Below are 22,678 nucleotides of genomic sequence, written 5' to 3' on the forward strand. Positions count from 1 at the left end.
AATTTAAAACATAAAAAAGAAACTATGGCTGAGAACAGACGGGCATTCTGGGGTGGCTGGGAGGCAGCCAAAAGTGGGACTGCTCAAAAAGAGCCGTCCTGGAGCCTCCACACGGTCCCCGGCCAGGTGGCCCCATCCCGTCCCTGAGGCAGCCAGGCGCCTCCACATGGGGAGGCACCTCAGAAGTCTCTACTCTTTTTTTTTTTGAATGAGTTAAGCGCTCATGCTCTGGCTTTGACTAGCCAGTAAAGAAAAAAAAGCTGGAACCGGCTTGGGGTGGCTTGGCGCTTCCACACAGTCAAGTTGCCTCGTGTGCGCCCTTCCAAATGGTGCGGAGGCAACTGGTGGCCAGCCCACAAAATTGTCACCACTTCTGAAGTGGTAGCTTTTTGAGCAGGGTGGATCGGCCTAGAGGATGGGGTGAGTGTGGGATGGGGATGGGAAGCAGATGTTATCATCTGCAGGGATTTTTTGGGCCGACTTCAGAGGCGTCTTTGAGTCGGCTCAAATTGCCAGTCTGTAATCAGCCTATCATTCCTTTAATAACATACGCTTGTTGGACTTGTCATACCAGTCAATTCCTTCATATTATTTAATCATGGCCAAACATTTGTTGAATGTACCATAAAGCCAAGTATACCACTGTGTAAGATGACAGCTTACCTTTAATTTTTTTCATTTAATTATGCTGTTGGTTAACAATGGCAGGATTGGTTGCTCCTTGCCTTACAGCCCTGCAGCCAGCCAGGACAAACTTGGCAGCTGTGAAAACTTCTCCCACTGGCTGCCTACTGCAACTGCAGCTTTCTCCCAACAGGAAGAGGAAGATAAGTGGATAGTAGCAGTATTCTGACATCCAGTTTAATCATGTGCCTGTCTTCTCCCTCTTTGCCTATGCTGTTTCTTTTCACATGGAACACAGTAAAGGAGTGGTGGCTTAAAACTAGCTCTAGTCATCTGTGAATGCAGATGTGCAGGTTAAGTGGAGTTAGTTTCCTCTCTGGAAACTGGGTTTCTTAACCATGGATAAATCCAGGATATAGGATAGCCATTAGTGGAAGGCAAACTAATTCTGATTATTCTGTGCCTGCAGTTGTACAACATGAGAAATTGCAACTGGTGGTCTGAAACTACCACCCCATCATTCTGCTCTGCATGAACAGGAAAAGAGAAGGTCAGGTACATGTGCAGAGCAGCCAGAAACTGGGCTCTTGTATGTTTTATTTTAAATTGAATACCTAAATATACCCATGGTGACAAAGGACACTTCTAATACAATTTTGAAAGTTAATTCCATTATTTCACAGCAACAGTCAGTAGACCTAGGCTTTTTTTGACAGGTTAACTGCCCAACCCATATGTCTATTTAAAACATGCTGAAAATAATTTTTTACCAAAACCTTTCTAATTATAGTATAGAATTTGCTCATAGATATATGGAAGTTTACCTATGGATATGCATACAACAATATACCTTTTGGGAGCTATGAAGAATGACATGGTATTGGTTTGTAATGTCTCAGTGTTGTTTAATCAAAGTTGTTTAATGTGCAAGGATTTTGCTTTACTTCATGTTTTTGTATGTGCAAGGTTCTCTCTTTTTTTGGCTAGTACTCAAAAGCTACTTTGAAGTCCTGTATACTGTAGCATTTAATAACTTGTATGTGCAGGCACCGTAATTGGAGAAATGACTGCGACAGACAGAGATGAGCCTGAAACTCTACACACTAAACTGAAATACAGAATTGTGAGCCAGGATCCAGTGATTCTTCAGTACCCCAAAGTGTTTAATATAGATGGAGATACAGGTGTTATTACTTTGGCATCCTCAGTCTTGGATAGAGAGGTAATTTTTAATGGAAGACCAATATATTTATTATTATTGGTGTAATATCTACTGGTAGAGTAGAATGCTGAATGCTATGGGTACAGGGGGATTTCTAAGCCACTGCCGCTAAGTAGTCGGGAAAGAGCAAGGCTGGTCTCGTTTGCAGTATACAAAGATTTTTATGAGATAGAGTTTGCTGTTATTTGACCAATTATCGTCCAGTCAAAATCTTAAGTATCAGTTTTTAAATTTAAGGCTTGCAGAATTTTTGCATATGTGGACAGATATGATGCCAGCACAGTAACATGCACAGTATAATGCAGTTAAGTAAAATTTCAGTTCTTAGAATGTCTGTGTAATTAGAAATCCATAACTTAAGTACATTTATATACTGTTAATATGATTTTCAGGCTGTAGAACAATATGTATTACTAGTTGAAGCAAGAGATATGGGAGGTCAGCCCTTTGGTTTGTGCACTACTGGGACAGCTGTGATTCAACTTCAAGACAGAAACGACCATGCACCTATTTGTGAAAAGGGTTTGGTATGTCTGTATTATTCAATTTTATTATAACAGGTTTTTTTTAGTGTTTTTTCTTATTTCTTGAAATAATACAGTATTGTGCTTTGTGTCATTACTATTAACCTTATAAATATGTGCAAAAATTGTAGTTTGTAATTTTGTTCTGCTGATGTTAGTTGTGGTAAAGAAAAATGCTGGTCCTCTCACACTTCCCTCCAGTGTTATTTTTACCTTTTGGTACCAAGACAAACATTTATGTAGCAGCAGTTCAGATATTAACCTCATGATTTAATCATATCTTTCCTAACTGGTAAGCCTCTCAGGACACAATCTCTAAATCCTTGTGGATTTATTAGACAATTAATTATAACGAAGTAGTGTCACACAGCAGGGAACCAAGAAGGCCTTCTATGGGCTGCCACCACTCTGGTAAGGCTCTTCCTTCTTAACAAAACACTTTCTATCCGTGACCGAAGAGATAGGAGTACCCAGGCAGTATAACAAGAGTAAGTTTATATTGTAAGTGCTCAAAAACAAACAAATGGTTTTAATTATTAATGCAACAGTGAAAGGTAGAAAAAGTAAAGGTGATACAAAAAAATAACAACCCTGATGCAACTCATTGAATGATCTTCTTTGTGGTCTCTGTTCAGTCACACACATGGGTTATCCGTCTGGATCGAACCCGACCTCGGAGAATTCAAAGCAATCTTAAGCATTAATTTTGGCGTGCACTTCCTCTCGTTCTAGGGAAGAGGCATTCACCGCGCATGCCTAGAACGGGAGAGAGGCGCTCCACCCACCCAGATAATCTTCGTGGTCTCTGTGCAGTCCCACACATGGGTTATCCGTCTGGATCAAAGTCGACCTCGGAGAATTCAAAGCAATCTTAAGCGTTAATTTTGGCGCGCACTCCCTCTCGTTTTGGGGAGGAGGCATCCATTGCGCATGCCTAGAATGGGAGAGAGGCGCTCCACCCACCCAGTTTCTTCTTTACCGCCATCCGGGATACACCTACCTCACTGCGTCTCCGTCTTTTCTCTGCAATCTTCACCTCGCTACTTAAGTCTTCATTGCTCTTCATTTCAAATTTTCATCTCACCTCTCCGGTATCTTTAAAAAAAAATCTTTTATCTATCCTTCCTTATCTTTCTCTTTTCCCTCCCCCTCCCCCCCTCTTCCCGGGCGGATGGAAGGGAAGGACAACAAAATCACTTTTAAAAAGTGCACTCAATGTGGGGCTAAGATTCCGTCTACAGACGGACACTTTTTGTGCCTTTTCTGTTTGGGGGAGACCCATAGAACTGACACCTGCCTCCATTGTAGTCAGTTTGGGAAGCAGGCTAAAAAGAATCGCGCGGCCAGGCTTAAAAGCCACCTTCTGGAGTCATCTCTACGGCCTGCGATGTCTCAAGCCTCGGGATCTCAAATTTCGCCATCATCCCTAACCACGCAAAGGGAAATGGCTCGACCGGCAGCTTCCATGGCATCGGCTCCCAGCAAGCATAAGTCCGGGAAGCACTCCAAGAAATCTGATGATTCCAAAAAGAAACATCATATGGAATCGACTTCCACAAAACCATCGGATTCAACAACCCATCGATCGAAGTCGAGGACAGATCATCGGTCTTCGGCTCCTTGGTCTCCCACTATGACCTCAACATCGCACCCGACTGCTCCCGCTACAACTTTGATATCAACGGTGCCAACTCCACCCGAGCATACTGATACAAGGCCCGAAGAGATCATCCATATTCTTTCAAGGTCACCTTCGATCCACGAATCCTTACTGGAAAAGATCCTCGACACCGAGTCGCCTGAATCACCGTGTCTTCGGAGTCAATGATCTAGCCTTCTTGAACCACATTCTTTTCGAGAGGTCTCTTTACCTCGAAAGCAGCAGACAGCCTCCCCAGTGTCTCCACTTCGAAGGGAACCATCGACTCCAAGGGAGCCATCCACTCGAGTCCTACCAGCACAATCCCCACGTCACCGTTGGGAATGCTACTACTACTTCACCCCATCGCGTTCCAGATCACCATCCCCCCGTCGGTACCGACGGTACTATAGGTCACCATCTTCGGAGTCACATCGGTATCGGTACCGTGAGGAACCACTTCACCCTCAGTACCGTGAGGAATCATTCCACCCTCAGTACCATGAGATGGATTATCAGTACAGGGAACATTGACTTTGTGAAGACTCCTACCGTCCTCGGTACCGTGAGGTCTCCTGTACTAGATCCTTCGGAAGCCCTCACTGTCGAAGACATTATGCTTTAGTATCTAAGCCATTATCACCAACCAGGTCCACAGCCAAGTCTGTGATACCTACCTAGCCCACTTATTCGGCTCCCACCGATGTTGCCACTGATGCTCCTGAAGAATCTGAAGCTGAGCACTCAGACTCTTCCCAATCAATGACTTCTGCACCTCATTCTCCAGCCTCCGATATTACCAAACCAGCCGACCTTTCACCATCGGAGGGATCCAAGGCTTACCTGGACTTATTTTCTAACATTGCTGCCGCCCTAAATATCAAACTCACCACTGACCTACCCAGGGTGTCAGACGTAGTTCATTACTTGGTGCACGCAGACTTGCTGGCGGGCTCTTTTCTCCCTATGCTCTCGGTTCATCTAGAAGCTTTAAAAGAGGCATGGGACAAACAAGCAACAGTCCCACCTACATCCAAGAGGATTGAGTCTTTCTATAAAATTCATGTACCAGATTCAAAATTTGTTTAACCATCTGGCGCCTAACTCTATGATCATTCACTCATCATCAAAGTCTAAGCAGACATGCCACCCGGTTCCACCTGAAAAAGGGGGGAAAATTGGATACTTTAGGGAGAAAGATCTACTCTCTTTCCACTGCTACTTCAAAAATTCACAACTATCTGGCATATTTTTCGGCATACACATTTCATTTGACCTCCCAACTTAATACTTTAGTTCCATCCTTACCAGACTCAGCACAGAAACATGCATTGCACATCCTTCAGGAGCTCTCTCACATCAGTAAGCAGCAAATTAATTCAGTGCGTCATGACTCTTCAACGCCACTACAGACGACATTTTAACCACAGTCGATGACAGCAGGGAAAGGGCTAAGAGGTTGGAAGTTAACCAGCAACAGTCTCAGCCAAATCGGCAGAGAGTTTGGAAACCCTCATATTATAAGCGGCCCCGCTCACCTGGGTCGCTTCCTGGGTCCTGGCGATCATCCACAGGGGCTATATCATAGAGTTCGATTTGCCCCCGAAGCTCCACAGATTCATAACTACCCCTCCCTCCCTTCCTCTCCAAAAAGAAATCACCACCTTGCTGGACAAGGCAGCTATAGAATCAGTTCCATTGCAGTTCTATCACACAGGGTTCTACTCCTGGTACTTTCTGGTCCCAAAGAGGGACGGGGGTCAGCGTCCTATACTAGACCTGCGCAAACTCAATCAGCACATTCGTTACAAGAAATTCCGCATGATTACCCTGCAATCCATTCTACCACTAATTCCAGAGCAGGCCTGGATGGCGTCAATAGATCTTCAAGACGCTTACTTCCATCTCACCATCAATCATCATCACAGAAGATTTCTCAGGTTTGCCATTGTGGATCAACATTACCAGTTTCGTTCCTTTCTGTTTGATCTTTCGACAGCGCTGAGGGTCTTCACAAAATGTATGGTGGTGGTGGCAGCCTCGCTCTGACAACAGAAGATCTCCGTCTATCCATACATAGACGATTGGCTTGTTGTGGCTCAGTCCAAGGAGCAACTCCAAACGGACGTCTCTACCATCCTGGCTCTCCTAGCCTCGTTAGGTCTTCAGGTCAATCTAGCAAAATCCAACCTGACCCCTATGCAGAACATTCAGTTCATAGGAGCACGCCTCTCGACTCTAACCCACAGAGCTTAACTTCCGATGGACAGAGTGCACCATATTCAATCCCTTGCCAGTACCATTGTTATGCACCGTACTCAAACAGCCTTCATCTTCCAACGTATGCTGGGTGTCATGGCAGCAACCACTTCCGTTCTGTGCTTTGCAAGGCTCCACATGCGCCCTCTTCAACTGTGGTTTGTCCGGACATTTCACCCACAGCGACAACACCAAATGACCCTACTTACTGTTCCATCGTACATCCTACCATCTCTACAATGGTGGACACTGGAATGCCATCTCTTGACTGGAATGCCATTTATACGGCCGACCCCGTCTGCCATTGTCACAACCGACGCTTCGAAGTGGGGATGGGAAGCCCACTTGGGAACGCTGACAGTTCAGGGTCAATGGACAGATTACGAAAGATCCCTCCACATCAACTGCCTAGAACTCTTGGCAGTTCACAGAGCTCTGAGATCTTTTCTACCATCTCTTCACGGCCAACACATTCAGACAATATTGCCACTGTCTTCTACATCAATCGCCAAGGGGGCACTGCTTCCGTCTGCCTCTGCAAGCGAGTCATGTCCCTATGGCATTGGAGCATTGCGCACGACTTATTTCTAACAGCTGTTCACCTACCTGGAGTTCAGAATGTGAAGGCGGATGCAGTAAGCCAACACCTAGTCAACGATCACAAATGGACCCTCAATCTCCAATACCTTCAGTCAGTCTTCAAAATTTTTGGAGTCCCAGAGATAGATGTCTTTGTCTCACCACACAACACCTAGTGTCCGTGCTTCTACACTTGAGGACCGAGAGATGCATTCCTCCTCATAACAAGGTCACTCCAGAAAATCAAGCTAGATCAGACCAATTGTATCTTGATCACACCATGGTGGCCTCATCAACCCTGGTTCATCACTCTTCTTCTCCTGTTGGACAACACATTTCTCCAATTTTCCAGAGTACGCGATTACCAACAAGAAGGCAAGGTCCTACACCACGACCCTGGTCTTCTAAAACTGCCTGCCTGGAAGATCAGTTTTTGAATTTTCCTCAGGAGGTTCGCCATGTCATGCTTAATGCCAGAAAACCCTCCACTAGGAAATCGTACTCTCTGAAATGGAAACGTTTTTCGACCTATGCTTCCAATCATAATTTCCATCCTGAACTTTCCACTATAGCTCAGATTTTAACATATACGTTGTCTCTTTCTAAGGCAGGACTAACTTATTCTTCTTTAAAAGTGCATCTAGCAGCTATCTCAGCCTTTCGTCCTCGCATTGAGGGATGCACTGTTTTCTCCCACTCTGCAACTAAACCCTTTATGAAGGGAATCCTGTGCATCCAACCTCCAGTTCGTCAGCTACAGCCCACTTGGAGTTTATCTCTTGTCCTGAGCCAACTCTTAAAACCACCTTTCGAGCCTATGGCGTCTATCCCTCTGCACCTTCTGTCATGGAAGACGGCATTGCTGGTGGCACTGACATTGGGTAGTAGGGTCAGTGACATTTGTGCTTTCAGGGCAGATCCTCCATATACTATCTTCCATCATGATAGAGTAATATTACGCCCTGACCCATCCTTTCTACCTAAAGTCGTTTCACCGTTTCATTTAGGAAAACCTTCTACTCTGCCTTCATTTTTCCAACATCCTAGTGATGAAGGTCAACAAGCTCTTCATAATTTGGATGTGCGTAGGGCTCTTGCCCTTTACATTGAAAGGACACATTCTTTCCGCACTGACACTAGACTTTTCGTAGTCTATGGAACCCGCAACCAGGGTCGCAGAATCTCAACCCAAAGATTTTCCAAATGGGTAGTTGTGGCCATTTCCTTATGCTACAGACTGGTTAAGCAACCTGTACCAGAATGTTTACGAGCTCATTCCACTCGAGCTGTGTCCATGTCATCAGCCTTCTGCAAGGGCGTCCCGATAGAAGACATCTGCGGTGCTGGGTTGGAAAGTTTGGATATTTGGGGCTAGAGTCTGGACAGAGTAGGGAACTTGGTGAGGAATAACGCTATCTTTCAAAGCTGCCATTTTCACCAGGGGAGCTAATCTCTCTAGTCTGGAGATCTCCAGGCCTCACCTGGAGGTTGGCAGCCCTGATAGGTATGCCTCATAATCATATCTAATACTGATGATGATTGTCTCATACATTTGTAGAAGAAGCAAAACTAGGCCATCCAGAGAGAAAGCAATACTTATGACAGAGTTAGGGGATTCTCTGGGTATGCATATATGCCGTTGAATTAAGAAAACAAACAGCCTCTTGAGAACTGGGTGCACACCAGAATGCACACAATATTTGAAGCAGCTCAGCTAAAGAAAAACAAAACAACAACAATGAGGTGGAAATTGACCTCCTCACAGTTGATACAATTTTGGAGGCAGAAATTACATGGGCAAGAATTTCTCAATAACTTAATTTTCTCCTCTTCCAACATTTCTTCACAGCCTCTCTGCTTGCTTTCATTAATGCCAAAATTCAGAATTCAGATGCCTCTCACAAAGATAGCAAGAAGAGCCCACTGACAATTAGGTGTAAAGGTTTTGGTATGCAGAAAAATAATCTGAAAGAGAGTACCCACCCAAATGACCTTATATAGACTAAGCATACTCAATGCTCTTTTGATGACCAGTTAGTATGTGTGGTGATGGAGGAGTGAGAAGGAGGGAAAGGAACATTTGGCCAGCTTAACTCCTAATATTCTAGAGGAGAATCTGGAGATTTGTGTTACATGTATAATCCGTAATCATTTGCCCTTCCTCACAAATATCCAATATGTAAAGATTGTATTATTTATGATGCCTCAAACTCTCTTTGTACTTAAAATATATACATTTAGTTAATTGAAAATCTTGTTTATTTTAGTACGAAGTTTATGTGCCTGAAAACACAGTTGGCATGAAAATAATAGACATTGGTGCCATAGACAGAGATATGCCAGAAACACCAGCCTGGCATGCAACCTTCAAGATTATAAAGGGAAATGATGATGGCGCATTCAGAATTGAGTCAAATCCAAATTCAAATATTGGGACTTTATGTGTTGAGAAGGTAACTGACAATGAGAAACTGTAAAATGTAACAGGTGATATTTGTAGACACATTTTTGATTTTTAATGGATTTTAGCCCTAACCTAGAAATAACTAACACATCTCATCATTTTTGACCAAACTGATCTTGAAATTTGATATGTCTTAATGGGTCAGAATTTAATTTCGATGGATAGTCGTCTACTTTCATTTAAAACAGATGCAGTTTTATCTTCGGTATGTTTAAAGAATTATTTGAGAAGGAGAAAATCCTGCATATTATTGTTTCAATTTTATATTTTGCCAAAGAACATTTTACTGTACAAATTACTATTTAAAACAAATTAAATTTTGCATGCTTTGAAATTACTGGCAAATATGCTTGATAGAAATGAGATTAGAATGGTTTTTCTTTGTAATTTTTTTTTAAAAAGATGTCTTATATTTGAACTTTAGCTATCTGAAGATGGATAAAGTATACAAATAGTTGAAAAGGTGTTAAGCTGTGTGAAAAATGTCTGCTGTCAGGTTCCACTCTCTTCATTTGTCAAAAATAGTAGAATGAGCACAGACATTTTTATCAGACAGACATTTTGTTCAATCAGGCAATGAACAGCTCAAGTTTGCATACTGGGGAGTAAATTCTATAAGAGCATTTATTTTAAGTGCAAGTGACTGCACCAAAGGGGCTGATTAAGGCTGTGCCTGTGGTTCCTTCCTCTGATCTTCTCAATGTGTTCAGGGATCCCATTTGGGCAGAGGTTTATATCAAATATCTACTTATATATCTAATTCTCAGCTGAGATATAGTATGGATTAATAGATTTGTAAAATGGAGCTAGGGAGAAATGGGGGAAATTACAAACCTCTGAAGGAAGTCCAAGTCTGCAGAAAAATCTGACATCTTAAAAAACAGAATCACAAAAGCCCCTACATTTGGGCATTAGAACGTCCCCAAATAATAGATACAAAAAGAAAAGAGGGAAAAATGGAGACAACAACAGATAAAAGAAGGTTGGCTGGTGAATGGGAAGAAGAGAAGGAAGCTGGAAAAGGGGAGAGGTTATGAGGTCTGCCAGGGAAGAGAAAGAGGAAAAAGTGGTGGAGGATGATGCTCCCACAAGTCCTTGCAGAGCCCCTGCTTGTGTTTGAGAGTTTGTATGGGTTGGATAGAGGCAAAATACCCAATTTTCTAACAGTTTGCCCTTCATGCTGCAGGCCCCTCTCATGTCATTCCTCAGGGTCTCCAAACCCCCAGAGTAGTATTTTTAGAGATTAGTGGTGTGTGTGTGGGGGGGGGGGGGGAGCAGGAAAGTTCCATTCTACTGAGGAAAAAAAAATTTTGGACCTTTGTTAGGCCCCATGCAAACAGAAGAACTCTCAGATTCAACTCAGAACTGAGCTGTGGAACTTAGATGAAATAGTGATTGACTTTTGCCTTCACTCAGTTTAACACAACTGCAACAGTACTTTGGAATGATCATTGTAAGTTTAGTTAAGTCTTGAGTAAGGCATGTGTCCACCTGTCCACTTCCACAATTTACAGTTGTTTTTGCAGTTGCTTTATGGCTTAGAATGGCTGATAGTCTTCAGCTGACATTGATACCCAAAGCAGTCTTCAAGAGTTCAGCCTGGCTTCAGAGGAAGTGCACCCATTACGTGTTGCCTGTGTCCCCTTGACAGGAGCAGCTTTCTTGGTTGCCATAGCATGTTTTTTGAATTGCCATATCCTATTCAGTAAAGGCTGAGTCTGCCTTTCCCTTTGTGTGGCGGCAGCAGAGAGAAAATCTTTTCTTCATTCAGGCTACCTTGCTAGAAAATGAAGTAAGAAAAAAATAGACTTTGGGTGTGTGTTTTTTTAACAGCAAGTGTGAAAATATGCAAATCAGAAAGCAAAAATATGGAACAAAAGGCAAGAGGTGGTCTCCTGTCTGATGAGATGGAGAGACCATACAAATTCTTGCATCCTGGGCAGGACCTATCTGAAAGTGAAGAGAGCACTCTGAAAGAAACAGAGGGGATGATTTTTCCATAAACTGTCTGTCATTGGAGCATCCAGTTTATTGTTTAAAAGGTTGCTTTGGACATGCTTCATTATGTTTTTGCTATTTGTTTGAAAATTGCAATGAGTTTTCTTCCAAATGATAACATATCTTGTGTTTGCAATATTTACACAGTGTTTTTCCCCCCAGGGTCTAGACTATGAAAAAACCAAGGAGAGAAGATTGGAAATTACTGTAAATAATGAAGAACCTTATATATTACCACAAAATTCAAGAGCTGTTTCTCAAGGTTCTTGTGTAGTTGTTGTCAAAGTACGGGATGTAGATGAAGGACCAGTATTCGATCCCTGTGTGTATATTTTAAATATTAAAGAATGTTTGCCTTCTGGAACTATGGTTGGCCACTACGTAGCAAAAGACCCAGAGACTGGAAATAGTGAAGACATTAGGTATTGCATTTTATTGCCAAATTTGCTTCACAATATTGAAATACAGACCCTACATGTAAAGAGGAAAAGTATAATCCATAGATATAGTATATAATTACACTGGTGAGCTGCTTATGTGTGACAAAACTAACTTTTTACTATATTATTTTATTCTCTGGTAGTGTATGTACTTGTCCAGTAGGGTTGCTATAGGGATCCCTTGTAGATTTTATGGCCTTTCCTTCTTGGTCATGGAGTTGAGAGCAATGCTAGTTTGTGAAGAAGCAGAAATGTGGAGGGGAGGGTGCAGAAAGGGGGGGTCAGTTGGAAGAAACATATTTTAAATACATTGAGTGATTTATACCAATACAATTGGGTTCTAAGGAATTGCTACAGTTCTGAGCTATAAAAGTTGCCTCCCCCATATTCCAGTACTGTCCCCAGGTCTGGCCCTAAACTATCTGGCACCCTTGGCAAGGCTAACTTCTGCCCCGCCCCCCCCCTGCAGTGGGGCAAGGCTAACTTCCACCCCCCTCTACATTCTATCTTGTGGACTCATAGGACAGAATGGAGTCCATTCTGTCCTATGGGCCCATAGGATACAGTGGAGTGTACTCTATCCTATGGGCGCATAGGATAGAATAGAGGGGTGGTAAAGCAGGGAGAAAGCCCCTGCCACCAGTCCCTCTTGGGAGACTCCTGAGAGGCACAGGGTGAACTTGGAGAGGCAGCCACTGGACAGCTGCCTCATCAAGTACATGGGGGGCGCTCAATTCGGCAACTCCAGGTCAGTTTGCCTAGTCGCAAGGAACAGTATTGACTGTCCGCCATTTTCTAGTACTGAGAAGCCATTGTTGCATGATGCTTTAGAAATGTTTGCAGTAGCCTAATTCCAAACATTAGGCATGTAAAATTTAAAGTGGTTTATTTATCTTTAACAGCTGTCTACATTTATTTCCAATAGATATGGAATGCTAAAAGACCCATGTGGTTGGATCACCATGGATGAAAGAGGTGAAATCAGAACTGCTAAGCTCTTAGACAGAGATGCACCAAGTATGCAGTATTACCAATGTAATGTAACAGTTGTTGCTACAGATCGAAGTGAGTACCAAATGCCATAATTAGCTTATTTGCTTTATAGTTGACTACAGTAATTCTCATTAAATTTCTTCAGATTATTTGAAAGAAGCATTTTTTTCCCCCTTTCTCACAATACGAGAACTTGTGGGCACTCAATGAAATTGCTGGGGTTAGAACAGATAAAGGAAATACGTCTTCACCAAAGGGTGATTAACACATGGAATTCATGCCATCGGAGATGGTAGCATCCGCAAGCACAGCTTCAAGAGGAGATTGGATAAACATATGGAGCAGAGGTCCATCAGTGGCTATTAGCCACAAGGTATAGATGGAACTCCCTGTCTGGGGCAGTGATGCTCTTTATTCTTGGTGCTTTGGGGGACAGCAGTGGGAGGGCTTCTAGAGTCCTGGCTCCACTGGTGGACCTCCTGATGGCACCTGGGGTTTTTTTGGCCACTGTCTGACAGAGTGTTGGACTGGATGGGCCACTGGCCTGATCCAGCATGGCTTCTCTTATGTTCTTATGCTATTTGAGCCCTGACTACTTTTATTTGTCAGCAGATTAAGGATAGGCTTTTTTTGCTTATAACTTCATATACCACTAGAGTAACTATTATTCTTATTTTACTGTTATCAGCTCAGGCTGTTTTACTGGCATGAAGTAATTTTTAAAATCTTAGGTTTTTAAAAAGGTTTTAATAGTTTATATGAAGAAGTTAATGAGAGTGTAGAATGTCAGATTATTCTGAAATTATCCATATATTTAGTTGTTAAAACTGTACAAAACAACATGGGCCTTTCCCCCTCTTCCCTTATTGGAATACTGTATAATTATTTTTGAAAAAATCTTTCTCCAGTTTTCAGTTTTTGTCTCTTTTATAATTTTTTTAGAGATATTTAGTATTGTATTGTATTACAAAGATATTTAGTATTTTATGTGCCATAATCAAATAGAGAAGCCTCTGTGGCTCTTAACCACTTGTGGTTACACCGTCAGGCTGGGAGAGAAGGAAGGTTTGTGGATAATCCTTCTCCTCCTGCCAGCCCTGTTCTGTACTGTCTGGAGTGGATGGCCAGTTGTGACCTCCTCAGCCACCTTCCCACCATGTTTTAAAGCAAGACTCACTTGCTCTTGGACTCTAATTTAGTATTAATGAAGTTCATTTAGCCAGACTTTCATGCTGAGGTTCGAGGCTCTGCAAAATATAATTCAAGCAGTCAGTATATGACCTCCAGTAAAGAATTATATTAGGATTACAGAACTGAAAGACAGTGAAAACAAAAAACCTATTTTATGGCATGACACGGTATAATGCAGAAGGTAGATTATGAGAAGACAGTTTTGGCTTTTGCAACATTTGTGCCAACCTCAAGAGCATTACACATGGTGAAGTAGTTCCAACATGGAAATGATTTCTTTATAGAAATGTTAGAACAAAGTTTGAGTTCAGTGGCAGCTTTAAGATGAACAAAGTTTTATTCTGGGTATAAGCTTTTCTGTGCACACATACTTCTTCAGATACAAATGTTCATGCACACAAAACCTTATACCTTATGCAGTGGCAGAAGGAAGCAGACAACAGCCAGTTCCTTGTGGGCCTGATAGGAGCCCTCCAGGGGCCTGTTTCAGCCCCTGGGCTGCATGTTTGACACCTCTGATCTAGGGGTCTTGTTGGACCACATGCTGAACATGAGTCAGCAGTGTGATGCAGTGGCTAAAAGGCCAATGTGATTTTGAGCTGTATTAGCAGAAGTATAGTGTCCAGATCATGTGAAGTGATGGTAGCTGATCGGCAGGCCCTTTAAATCACTTCAGAGGCTGCCTCAGCTGCCCTTCTGGTGCACAATTTGAGTGGCGGACGTGAGGAGGAGGCAGCAGTGGAAAGACTGGCATGGAAGGAAGAGAAGGAAATTGCTCTGGAGGCTGCCTCAGCTGCCCCTCCCGTGCATGATTTGAGTGGCTGAGGGAGGGAGGAGGCAGTGGTGAGACAAGCAGGGAAGATAATGGGAGGTTGTGCAGGGGGTGCTGGCAGTGTGATTGTGGGATGGAAGGCTAAGGGTGTGAGACCACTGAGTGCCTCCTGAAAAAATTTGAGCCCCATCCCCCCTCCCCCACTTCCCAAATCCTGGGTATCCTGGTTCAGTTTTGAGAACCACAATTTAAGAAGGATATAGACAAGCTGGAATGGGTTCAAAGGAGGACAGCAAAGATGGTGAGCGGTCTGGAGACCAATCCCTATGAAGAAAGGTTGAAGGAGCGTGTATAGTTTAGAGAGGAGGCAGCTGAGAGGTGATATGATCACCCTCTTCAAATACTTGAAGAGCTGTCATATTGAAGATGGTGTAGAATTGTTTTCTGTGGCCCCAGGATATAGGACTAGAACCAACGGGTTAAAATTAAATCAAAAGAGTTTCCGGTAAACATTTGGAAGAACATCCTGACACAGCAGTTTCTCAGTGGAATAGGCTTTCTCAGTAAGTGGTGGGTATTGTAAAGCGAGTTCAGTCAGCTCTTAATTAAGCTCTTAATTATTCACAAAGAAACAGTGACAAACAACACAGGCCACTCAACTCAATATATACACTGTGGCTGAGTAAAACATGCCCTCTTTAGTTGGCGGCAATCTCTCCTATTGGTCTCTCCAGGATCCTTCATTTGCATTTCCTGGAAGAAATGCCTAATGTCCTGATTGGCTCGTTCTAAGAGAACGGCCAATTGGAATGCAGCCATCAGGATCCTGGAGAGTAATGGAAGCATGCTTCAAGCTAATATCTATGCACAGTAACAGAAATAATACATAACAAGGGCTTTCATTTTTTGGAGGTTTTTAAACAGAGGCTGGATGGTCATCTGACAGGAATGCTGAGTCTGTGAATTGGGCAGATCATGCAAAGGAGGGCAGGAAGGGTTCCATCAGTGCTTAGTTCTCACGGCGCTTTCTTACATGCCCAGAGAAATGCTGATTGCCCCTTTGAGGTCAGGCAACAATTTTCTCCAGGCCAGTTTGGCAAGTGATCATGGAGGTTTTTGCCATCTTCTGGGGCTGGGAACAGGGGCCACTGGGGATGTGTATGCGGGAGGTATTTGTAAAGTTCCTACACTGTGCAGGGGATTAGAGTAGATGACCCTAGAGGTCCTTTCCAATGCTATGATTCTATTATTTTAACTACGTCTTTCTCAACAGCTCTATAGGAAAAATTAGTATTGCTTGGAAAATGCAGATCCTGGGCTGATTGCTGAAAATATAACAAAAAGGCACCTATTTTACTGGACTCCTTCTTGAGAAATGCAGTTCATACCATAGGACCAGACAGTTCCTGCTTGTGCTAATTTGTCCTCTTAACATTAAAATTGTTTCTCTTTCCTAGGTGGCAAAACAGGCACTGGAACAATTGTGGTTAATTTAGAGGATGAAAATGATAATCACCCAATAATTGTTCAGCCAGAGAAAATCATGTGCAGAGACAGAAAACCAATTTGTCTTACTGCTGTGGATGCTGATTTACCTCCTAATACTGAGCCTTTCACCTTTGAAATGACTGATAGAAACTTGGAATGGAGACTGGTAGGAAACGATGGTGTGTATTTCATTCCTAAAATCTTACTGCTGCAATAAGAATTTAAGTGATAATTATGAAATAATGTTTCCCACTTGGTTTGCATTTTTTTCTTTTGCAGATAGATCTGTGTATCTGGAACCAATGAGCCATATACCCTTTGGGGTTTACGATATTCCTATTATGGTAACTGACCGTGGTGGAAACCGTGGTATTACTAACGTAAGAGTTCTAGTGTGTGACTGTACGACCCCAAGTGATTGTAGTGGTGTCATGCCATCTCGAGACAGAGAACCTGACATTGGGTCCTATCAAACACCTAATGTCACCCTTGGACTTTGGGCCATACTTGCAATGATTTTGGGATCGTTATTGCTGCTATGTAAGCATATTTATATATCTTTATTTGAAATTTAAAGTGCTATTAATGCTGACAAACACTATACTATAAAATTAAGACTGCTTCTAAGGCATCTTAAGTCCTCAAAATACTTAAAGCTGGTTTAGTTAACATTTATGTATTACTATTATACATTGATTGAATAACAATTGCAGTACCTCTTCAAACAAGCAAAACAACGTCTTGTTTTAAGATCTATGCAGGTTCCAGTCTGAAAGTGCATAGGTACATGACTTGTATGGAAACGTGTAAAAGTTGCTTTTGGTTTTGGAGAACATTTCTATAGTGAGTGTTTCACTCCTCTGGTCATACTGTGAAGCAGAACTTGGTGTGTGAGTTAAGGCCATTGGGCAGTGAGTTTCCCACTCCACCAATGTCAGCTATGTTTACTATTCACACCATTATTGACTTTAACTGTATGAGGAATCTATTTGAAAGACTGGTTTGTGTTTATAGCTTGAAAACTGTGATAACTGACAACTGCCTCTTCAATGGCAGCCCCATAATTATGGACCAACCTCTCCAGGGAAGTGTACCTGAACCCCTTAGTTTCAGTCTTCAGGAGGCTGCTGAAGAGAGTTTTATGTAGGGCTGCATTTGTCTAATTTATTTATTAGCAGTGCTAATTGAGATTTTAAACTGTTGCCTTTTATGTGTTTTATAATCTTAGTTTTATTTATATTGTAAGCTGCCTTAAGTCCTGCAAGATGGAAAGATGGCTAATAAATGTTTCAGTAAAATAACTAACATAGGTAATGTATAACTAACAGCAGAGATTCCATGCTATCAATATATCTGATTTTCAGTATGGCCCAATCTGTGGATACCAGAGGATTAAGATAATGAAAATAATAGAAGCAATGCCTATAGATTTAAGAAATAAATTTCCTCTCAGTGGCCATGGGGGCAAATACAAGTATTGCCTGTCTTCAAGCACTAGTTTCTGTCAAAAACAGTAAGGGGTGGGGGCAGGGCTGTTCTAGCTGAGAAAGGACTTCCCAGGGCCAGACCTGGTGGCAACCTCTGGGCAACTTGCTACCATGAGCCTTACAAGACACACTCAGGCCCATCTGCTTGCTTACAGTTCAACAACAGCCACACCAAGAAAACCAGTGTGGTATAGTGGTTAGAATTTCATGCTTGGATCTAGGAGACCCAGGTTTGAATTACCACTCTTCTGAGGAAGCTCAGTGGATGACCTTGGGCCACTTACACATTTTCAGCCTAACCTACCTCACAGGGTTGTTATAAGCATAAAATGGAGGAAAAGAAAATGTAGTAAGTTACATTTGTGGAGAAATATGGTATAAGTACAATAAAATAATAATAAATATAGGTGAAGATGGAGGTAGATAAAATGTAGTTTGATGGGGGGGGATGGGAAGGAGGGAAGGAAGCAGGGAAATGTGAAGATATGAGGGCTGCCATGAAAGCATGGAAATGTGAAGATATGAAGGAGAAAGAAACAAAGGAATAGTCTGGGGAGAAGAATACAGGGAAAAATGAGCTGCCTCTCTCAACTCAAGTACTTCTCCACCATGCAACTAGGCTTTAAAGGTAGCAGGTAACTGAGACCTAGTTTTCTTTGGAAGAGGCTGCCAGTGGGAAGGACGAAGTAAAAACTGAAGATGAAGGCAGATAAAGGTTCGGTTGGTTGGTAGGTGAAAATGAAAGAAGGAAGCAGGAAAAAAGAAGCTATTGAGATTTCCCTACCGTGGAAGTAAAATGTGATCCTTAATGGGTTCCATTTTGCTATATTGGCTCGTAAAGTGATTGGTCGAAGAATGTGATGGTTATCTGTCTTAAAAGTGATTGAAAAAAAACAGAATATCTTTCTTGTATAGTATCACAAATACATTTCCAGTTTCCTAGTGGAGAATAGTAGAAGCTCTTAATTGAGGTGTGTGTCTAGATTATGTAGCAGTGGAAAGATTTCTCTTCTATAATTCAATTCCTGGCAGTTTATTAGAACAAATTACCCAAACTGCAAGACTTCAGGTTAAACAATTGGGACCATTGATGACAGCTAGGCTGTGAATGCATATTACGTGGTGAAAGACCAAAGTCTCTTATCTCAGGAATTTCACTTGCACTATCCTACACATATCATTTATTTATTTATTCTTTATTTAAAACATTTATATGTCACCAGAAACTTGTACTAGTCAGCTCACAACATAAAAGATGACATCATAACATAGAAGTGTGTTCCATTAAAGCCAGTGAACCTCATTTTCAAATATATGAGTTAAATACTGGAGACACTGTTGCTTCATGTCTGGCTTTCACCTTCCTACAGTGATTCTGATAACACTTTGTGGCTGCTGTGGAGCTGCACCTGTGAGCAAACATGTGTGTGATGACTTAGCTAATCAGAACTTGATAATATCAAACACTGAAGCTCCTGGAGAAGAAGTAATGGTAGGTTATTTGGATAATTTGTTATTTCTGAATCACTTGCAAATACTAGGGTTCTGCCTAAGAATTTGGACCCCTAAGGGGAGGGAATGGAGAGTGAAACTACAGGAGGAAATTGGTTTGAAAGGATGAAATTGTAAGTCCTTGATAACTTCTGAAGAACAATGTGGAAGAAGCTAGCCAGCCACAGGTCAGCAGATTGCAATGATGGGGAATACAAGAGGCAAAAAAGGCTTTCACAAGGAACATAACGAGAGAGTGGGGTGACAAAGTAGTTGAAGTAGTCAACTTTTGATCTGGCCTGAATCAGTCACTTGAGTATAGCAAAGTTAAGGGGAAAGGTGCAGGTTATAATAGATCATTACAAAATTTTAACATCAGAGCAGTGTAGCAATTCTCAATTACTTAAATAAAGTGATCTGATGGAATGGGGCGAAAATGGTACCTATGGGGTGCTGAGGCCAGGAAAGTGCAGAAAAAATTGCTGTGTACAAGCTCTGTTGCTTCTGTAAATGTTTCTGCATTTGCAACAGCTAGGAGTTCTACACAGAAAAATGTGTCTATCTAGAGGCAGCCAGTGTTTGTTACTTGAAACTGAATAAAATCAGGGACTGGATTGGCAGTTGAAATGTTCAGAAGCATTGAGTACAGAATCATAAGTTATACTTGTGCTTCCTTAATGCTTATGATATACAAAGAATCTTCTAAACTTGATCCAAACCATACCTATCTCCTTTTCAAGTAGTTAAAAGTCTTTTTTTGTTATTTTTCCCCATTAGGACCCAAACATACTTCCTGTGAAAACAGGAAATGTGGTTACTAGTGATCAAGGGGCTGACCTTGGAGTAAAAACTGGAGGACAGGAGTGCTTTGAAATGGTCAAAGGAGGAGGACATCAGACCATGGAATCACTTGAAGGAGGAGGACTTCATACCTTACAGTCAGTCAAAGGACATCATACATTGGAATCTGGAAGGGGATATGGACATCCCATGATGGATACCTATAGATACTCCTATTCAGAATGGCAGAATTTCACACATCCACGCCTAACTGAGGTAAGGATGCTGGTCTGTATTTATTAACAGCTCATATGCCCTTTGTTAGTGTTAATATTTGCTATCTACAACTATAGATTATATATTCTGAGAAAGTATATAGGATCTACTTTGAATTCACCGGCTTGCAGTGTTATGTTTTAAAAGTTGTGCTTTCATTGCTCTATAGTTTTGAGTTTAGCGAAAATATTATTTTTTTTCTTTGTATGGCATGATTGTGTGTGTGTGTTAAATACCATCAAATTGCTTTTATTTATGGCTAACCCATGATCTGACCATGGATTTGTTATTTATATGTTTGTTTTGGCATGTTTTTCCATTTATTTTTGTATTTTGCGCCCTTTTATCTAATTTTTCACACCTCTTTTAGTGTTGCCTAGGATCTATGGGTTGGTTGTGAATGATCATGAATAATTTTATCTCTATTTTATTTAGGTTTATGATCATCTATCAGTGTGCTTTCTGTGTATATTTGTGCTGATTATGTGGTATTTAGATTGTTTAGTGTTTGTAATAATGCCAGTGATGGTGATGTTATTGCCTAATATTGATAGAGAGGCTGTTTAGGTAGTGCATCCTGAGAAAGAGCATGTGGCATGAACTGAACCCCAGACACTGAACCTGTCTATAACAAATACTATACAGTCGTAATTGTTAATCATTTTTATGATTTTTAAAGACTGATAGAAATTATTTGCATTTTATTGTTACATATGTGATCAGTAGAAGCTTGATATTTTTTGTTAAATTCTTCTTAGAATGAAAGATATAGACCAATCATGTGCATTTTTTATATATAGGAACCCATTAGAGGACACACTCTGATTAAAAATTAAACGTTGAAAGGTAAATCAACGAAATTATTTTTATGCCATATGTTTAGGTTCATTTAAGAAAACAAATAACATGTGTGTGTTTTCTCTCTATACAGAAAGTGTATCTGTGTGGACAGGATGAAGAGCATAAGCATTCTGAAGACTATGTCCTTTCATATAACTATGAAGGAAGAGGATCCCCAGCTGGTTCTGTAGGCTGCTGCACTGATCAGCAAGAAGAAGAGGCACTGGACTTTTTAGACCACCTGGAACCCAAGTTTAGGACATTAGCAGAAACCTGTGTAAAGAGATAAGTTTGGTGATGACAGTGCAGAAAATCATCGCCCTTTCCATAGAGGTGGTTGTTGTAAAATTTCAGTGGATTTTTCTATTCCCCCCCCCCCTTTCTTTGGGAGTGGTTAATCAAATATACACTTTAACAGTATGTTTGTCAGTATCATTGTACCTACAAGATGCTATATAATTTCATCTACATGCACCATTCTCTTAGACTTTTGATTTACCTTTCAGCGTTGAATTAGTTTTCAGTATCTCAGTCAATATTAGAGGCAAAATGCTTTGTAAACAAGAATATATATTTTATTTGCTCTGCAAATATTTGGGACTGGGTGGTAGAAATTTTTTGTTTGAGTCATCTGATGCTTTCTTTTAGTTTTTTAGAAATAAATGGCAAATTACTATTTGCGATATGTTAAAATAGTTAATTTCTTACATTCATGATATGAATATGAAAGCTTTTGAATTTTAAAAGTAATTGAATTAAAATGTGATAGATTTGGGCAAAACTTCCTAAATTAGCAAATTGAATTGTGGGAGAGAGAGCAAAAACCCTTAATGTATACTTGTAAGATGTCTAATTTAAAAAACAAAACAAAAAAACACTGAATTTATATTTAACACACTTGCTAGTACAAGGAGTGCATGTACAGCTATTACAGTAATCAGCATTGAATGAAAATGTAACATTCCTATGGTATTGCCAACAATACAAAAAAATTAGTATTACATTCCTAGGGATTAAATTAATTTCAGCTAAAACTCTGGCTTTTGTAACATTGGCCACCAACTGAAGAAACGTGTATGCTCCAATTTGTATTGTTTATGTAGTAATAGCTAATATGACTTGAGTATCACTACTTACCATTGCATTTTCCGTCTCAGGTAGACAAACTGAGAAAAGAGGATCTGTAGTGATGGAGGCTTTGCAGTTTGCCCTGAGGGTTCTGATATATAGCAGTGCACAGTCCCTAACTCATCAATATACTTAATTAATTAGGGAATGTAAGAAAAGGACAAATGTGTGTGTGATGATGGGAAGTTAGAAAAATAGAAAAGGACAAGCAGCACCCAATTTTTAGTCTCTTGATGTCCCTTATTATGCAGCTATGGGATTGTGTTAATAGGGCACACCTATGCAGGTCTGTTCAGAAATAAGTCACACTTTAGTCAGTGGGGCTTAACCCTGGAAAGTGTTAATAGAATTGTGGGTTTAATGTCTCACACATATACTAAATCTGCTTAAATCCAAATATTTTGGTATAAACAGTTTTGTGCGTTTTAAATTATATTTTCCTAGTTTATCTAATTCTAGGCTTAATCTTTCATACCATATGCT

General features: G+C 41.1%; 1 protein-coding gene across 1 annotated transcript in view; it reads left to right on the plus strand.

Moving 5' to 3' along the window:
• LOC132575253 (desmocollin-1-like) overlaps positions 1–21,489 on the plus strand; it is a 40,925-nt gene extending 19,436 nt beyond the window's left edge. Inside the window, exons 7-16 of the mRNA XM_060243860.1 lie at positions 1,671–1,846; positions 2,239–2,373; positions 9,115–9,300; positions 11,472–11,731; positions 12,675–12,814; positions 16,163–16,372; positions 16,473–16,733; positions 19,051–19,172; positions 19,949–20,227; positions 21,159–21,489. Of these exons, the coding sequence (XP_060099843.1) occupies positions 1,671–1,846; positions 2,239–2,373; positions 9,115–9,300; positions 11,472–11,731; positions 12,675–12,814; positions 16,163–16,372; positions 16,473–16,733; positions 19,051–19,172; positions 19,949–20,227; positions 21,159–21,356 (1,967 nt within the window). The 3' untranslated portion in view covers positions 21,357–21,489. The remainder of the gene's footprint in view (positions 1–1,670; positions 1,847–2,238; positions 2,374–9,114; positions 9,301–11,471; positions 11,732–12,674; positions 12,815–16,162; positions 16,373–16,472; positions 16,734–19,050; positions 19,173–19,948; positions 20,228–21,158) is intronic.
• Positions 21,490–22,678: the final 1,189 nt, after the last annotated feature.

The sequence above is a fragment of the Heteronotia binoei genome, chromosome 7 (genome assembly GCF_032191835.1).
Source record: "Heteronotia binoei isolate CCM8104 ecotype False Entrance Well chromosome 7, APGP_CSIRO_Hbin_v1, whole genome shotgun sequence".
NCBI classification, from domain to species: domain Eukaryota; kingdom Metazoa; phylum Chordata; class Lepidosauria; order Squamata; family Gekkonidae; genus Heteronotia; species Heteronotia binoei.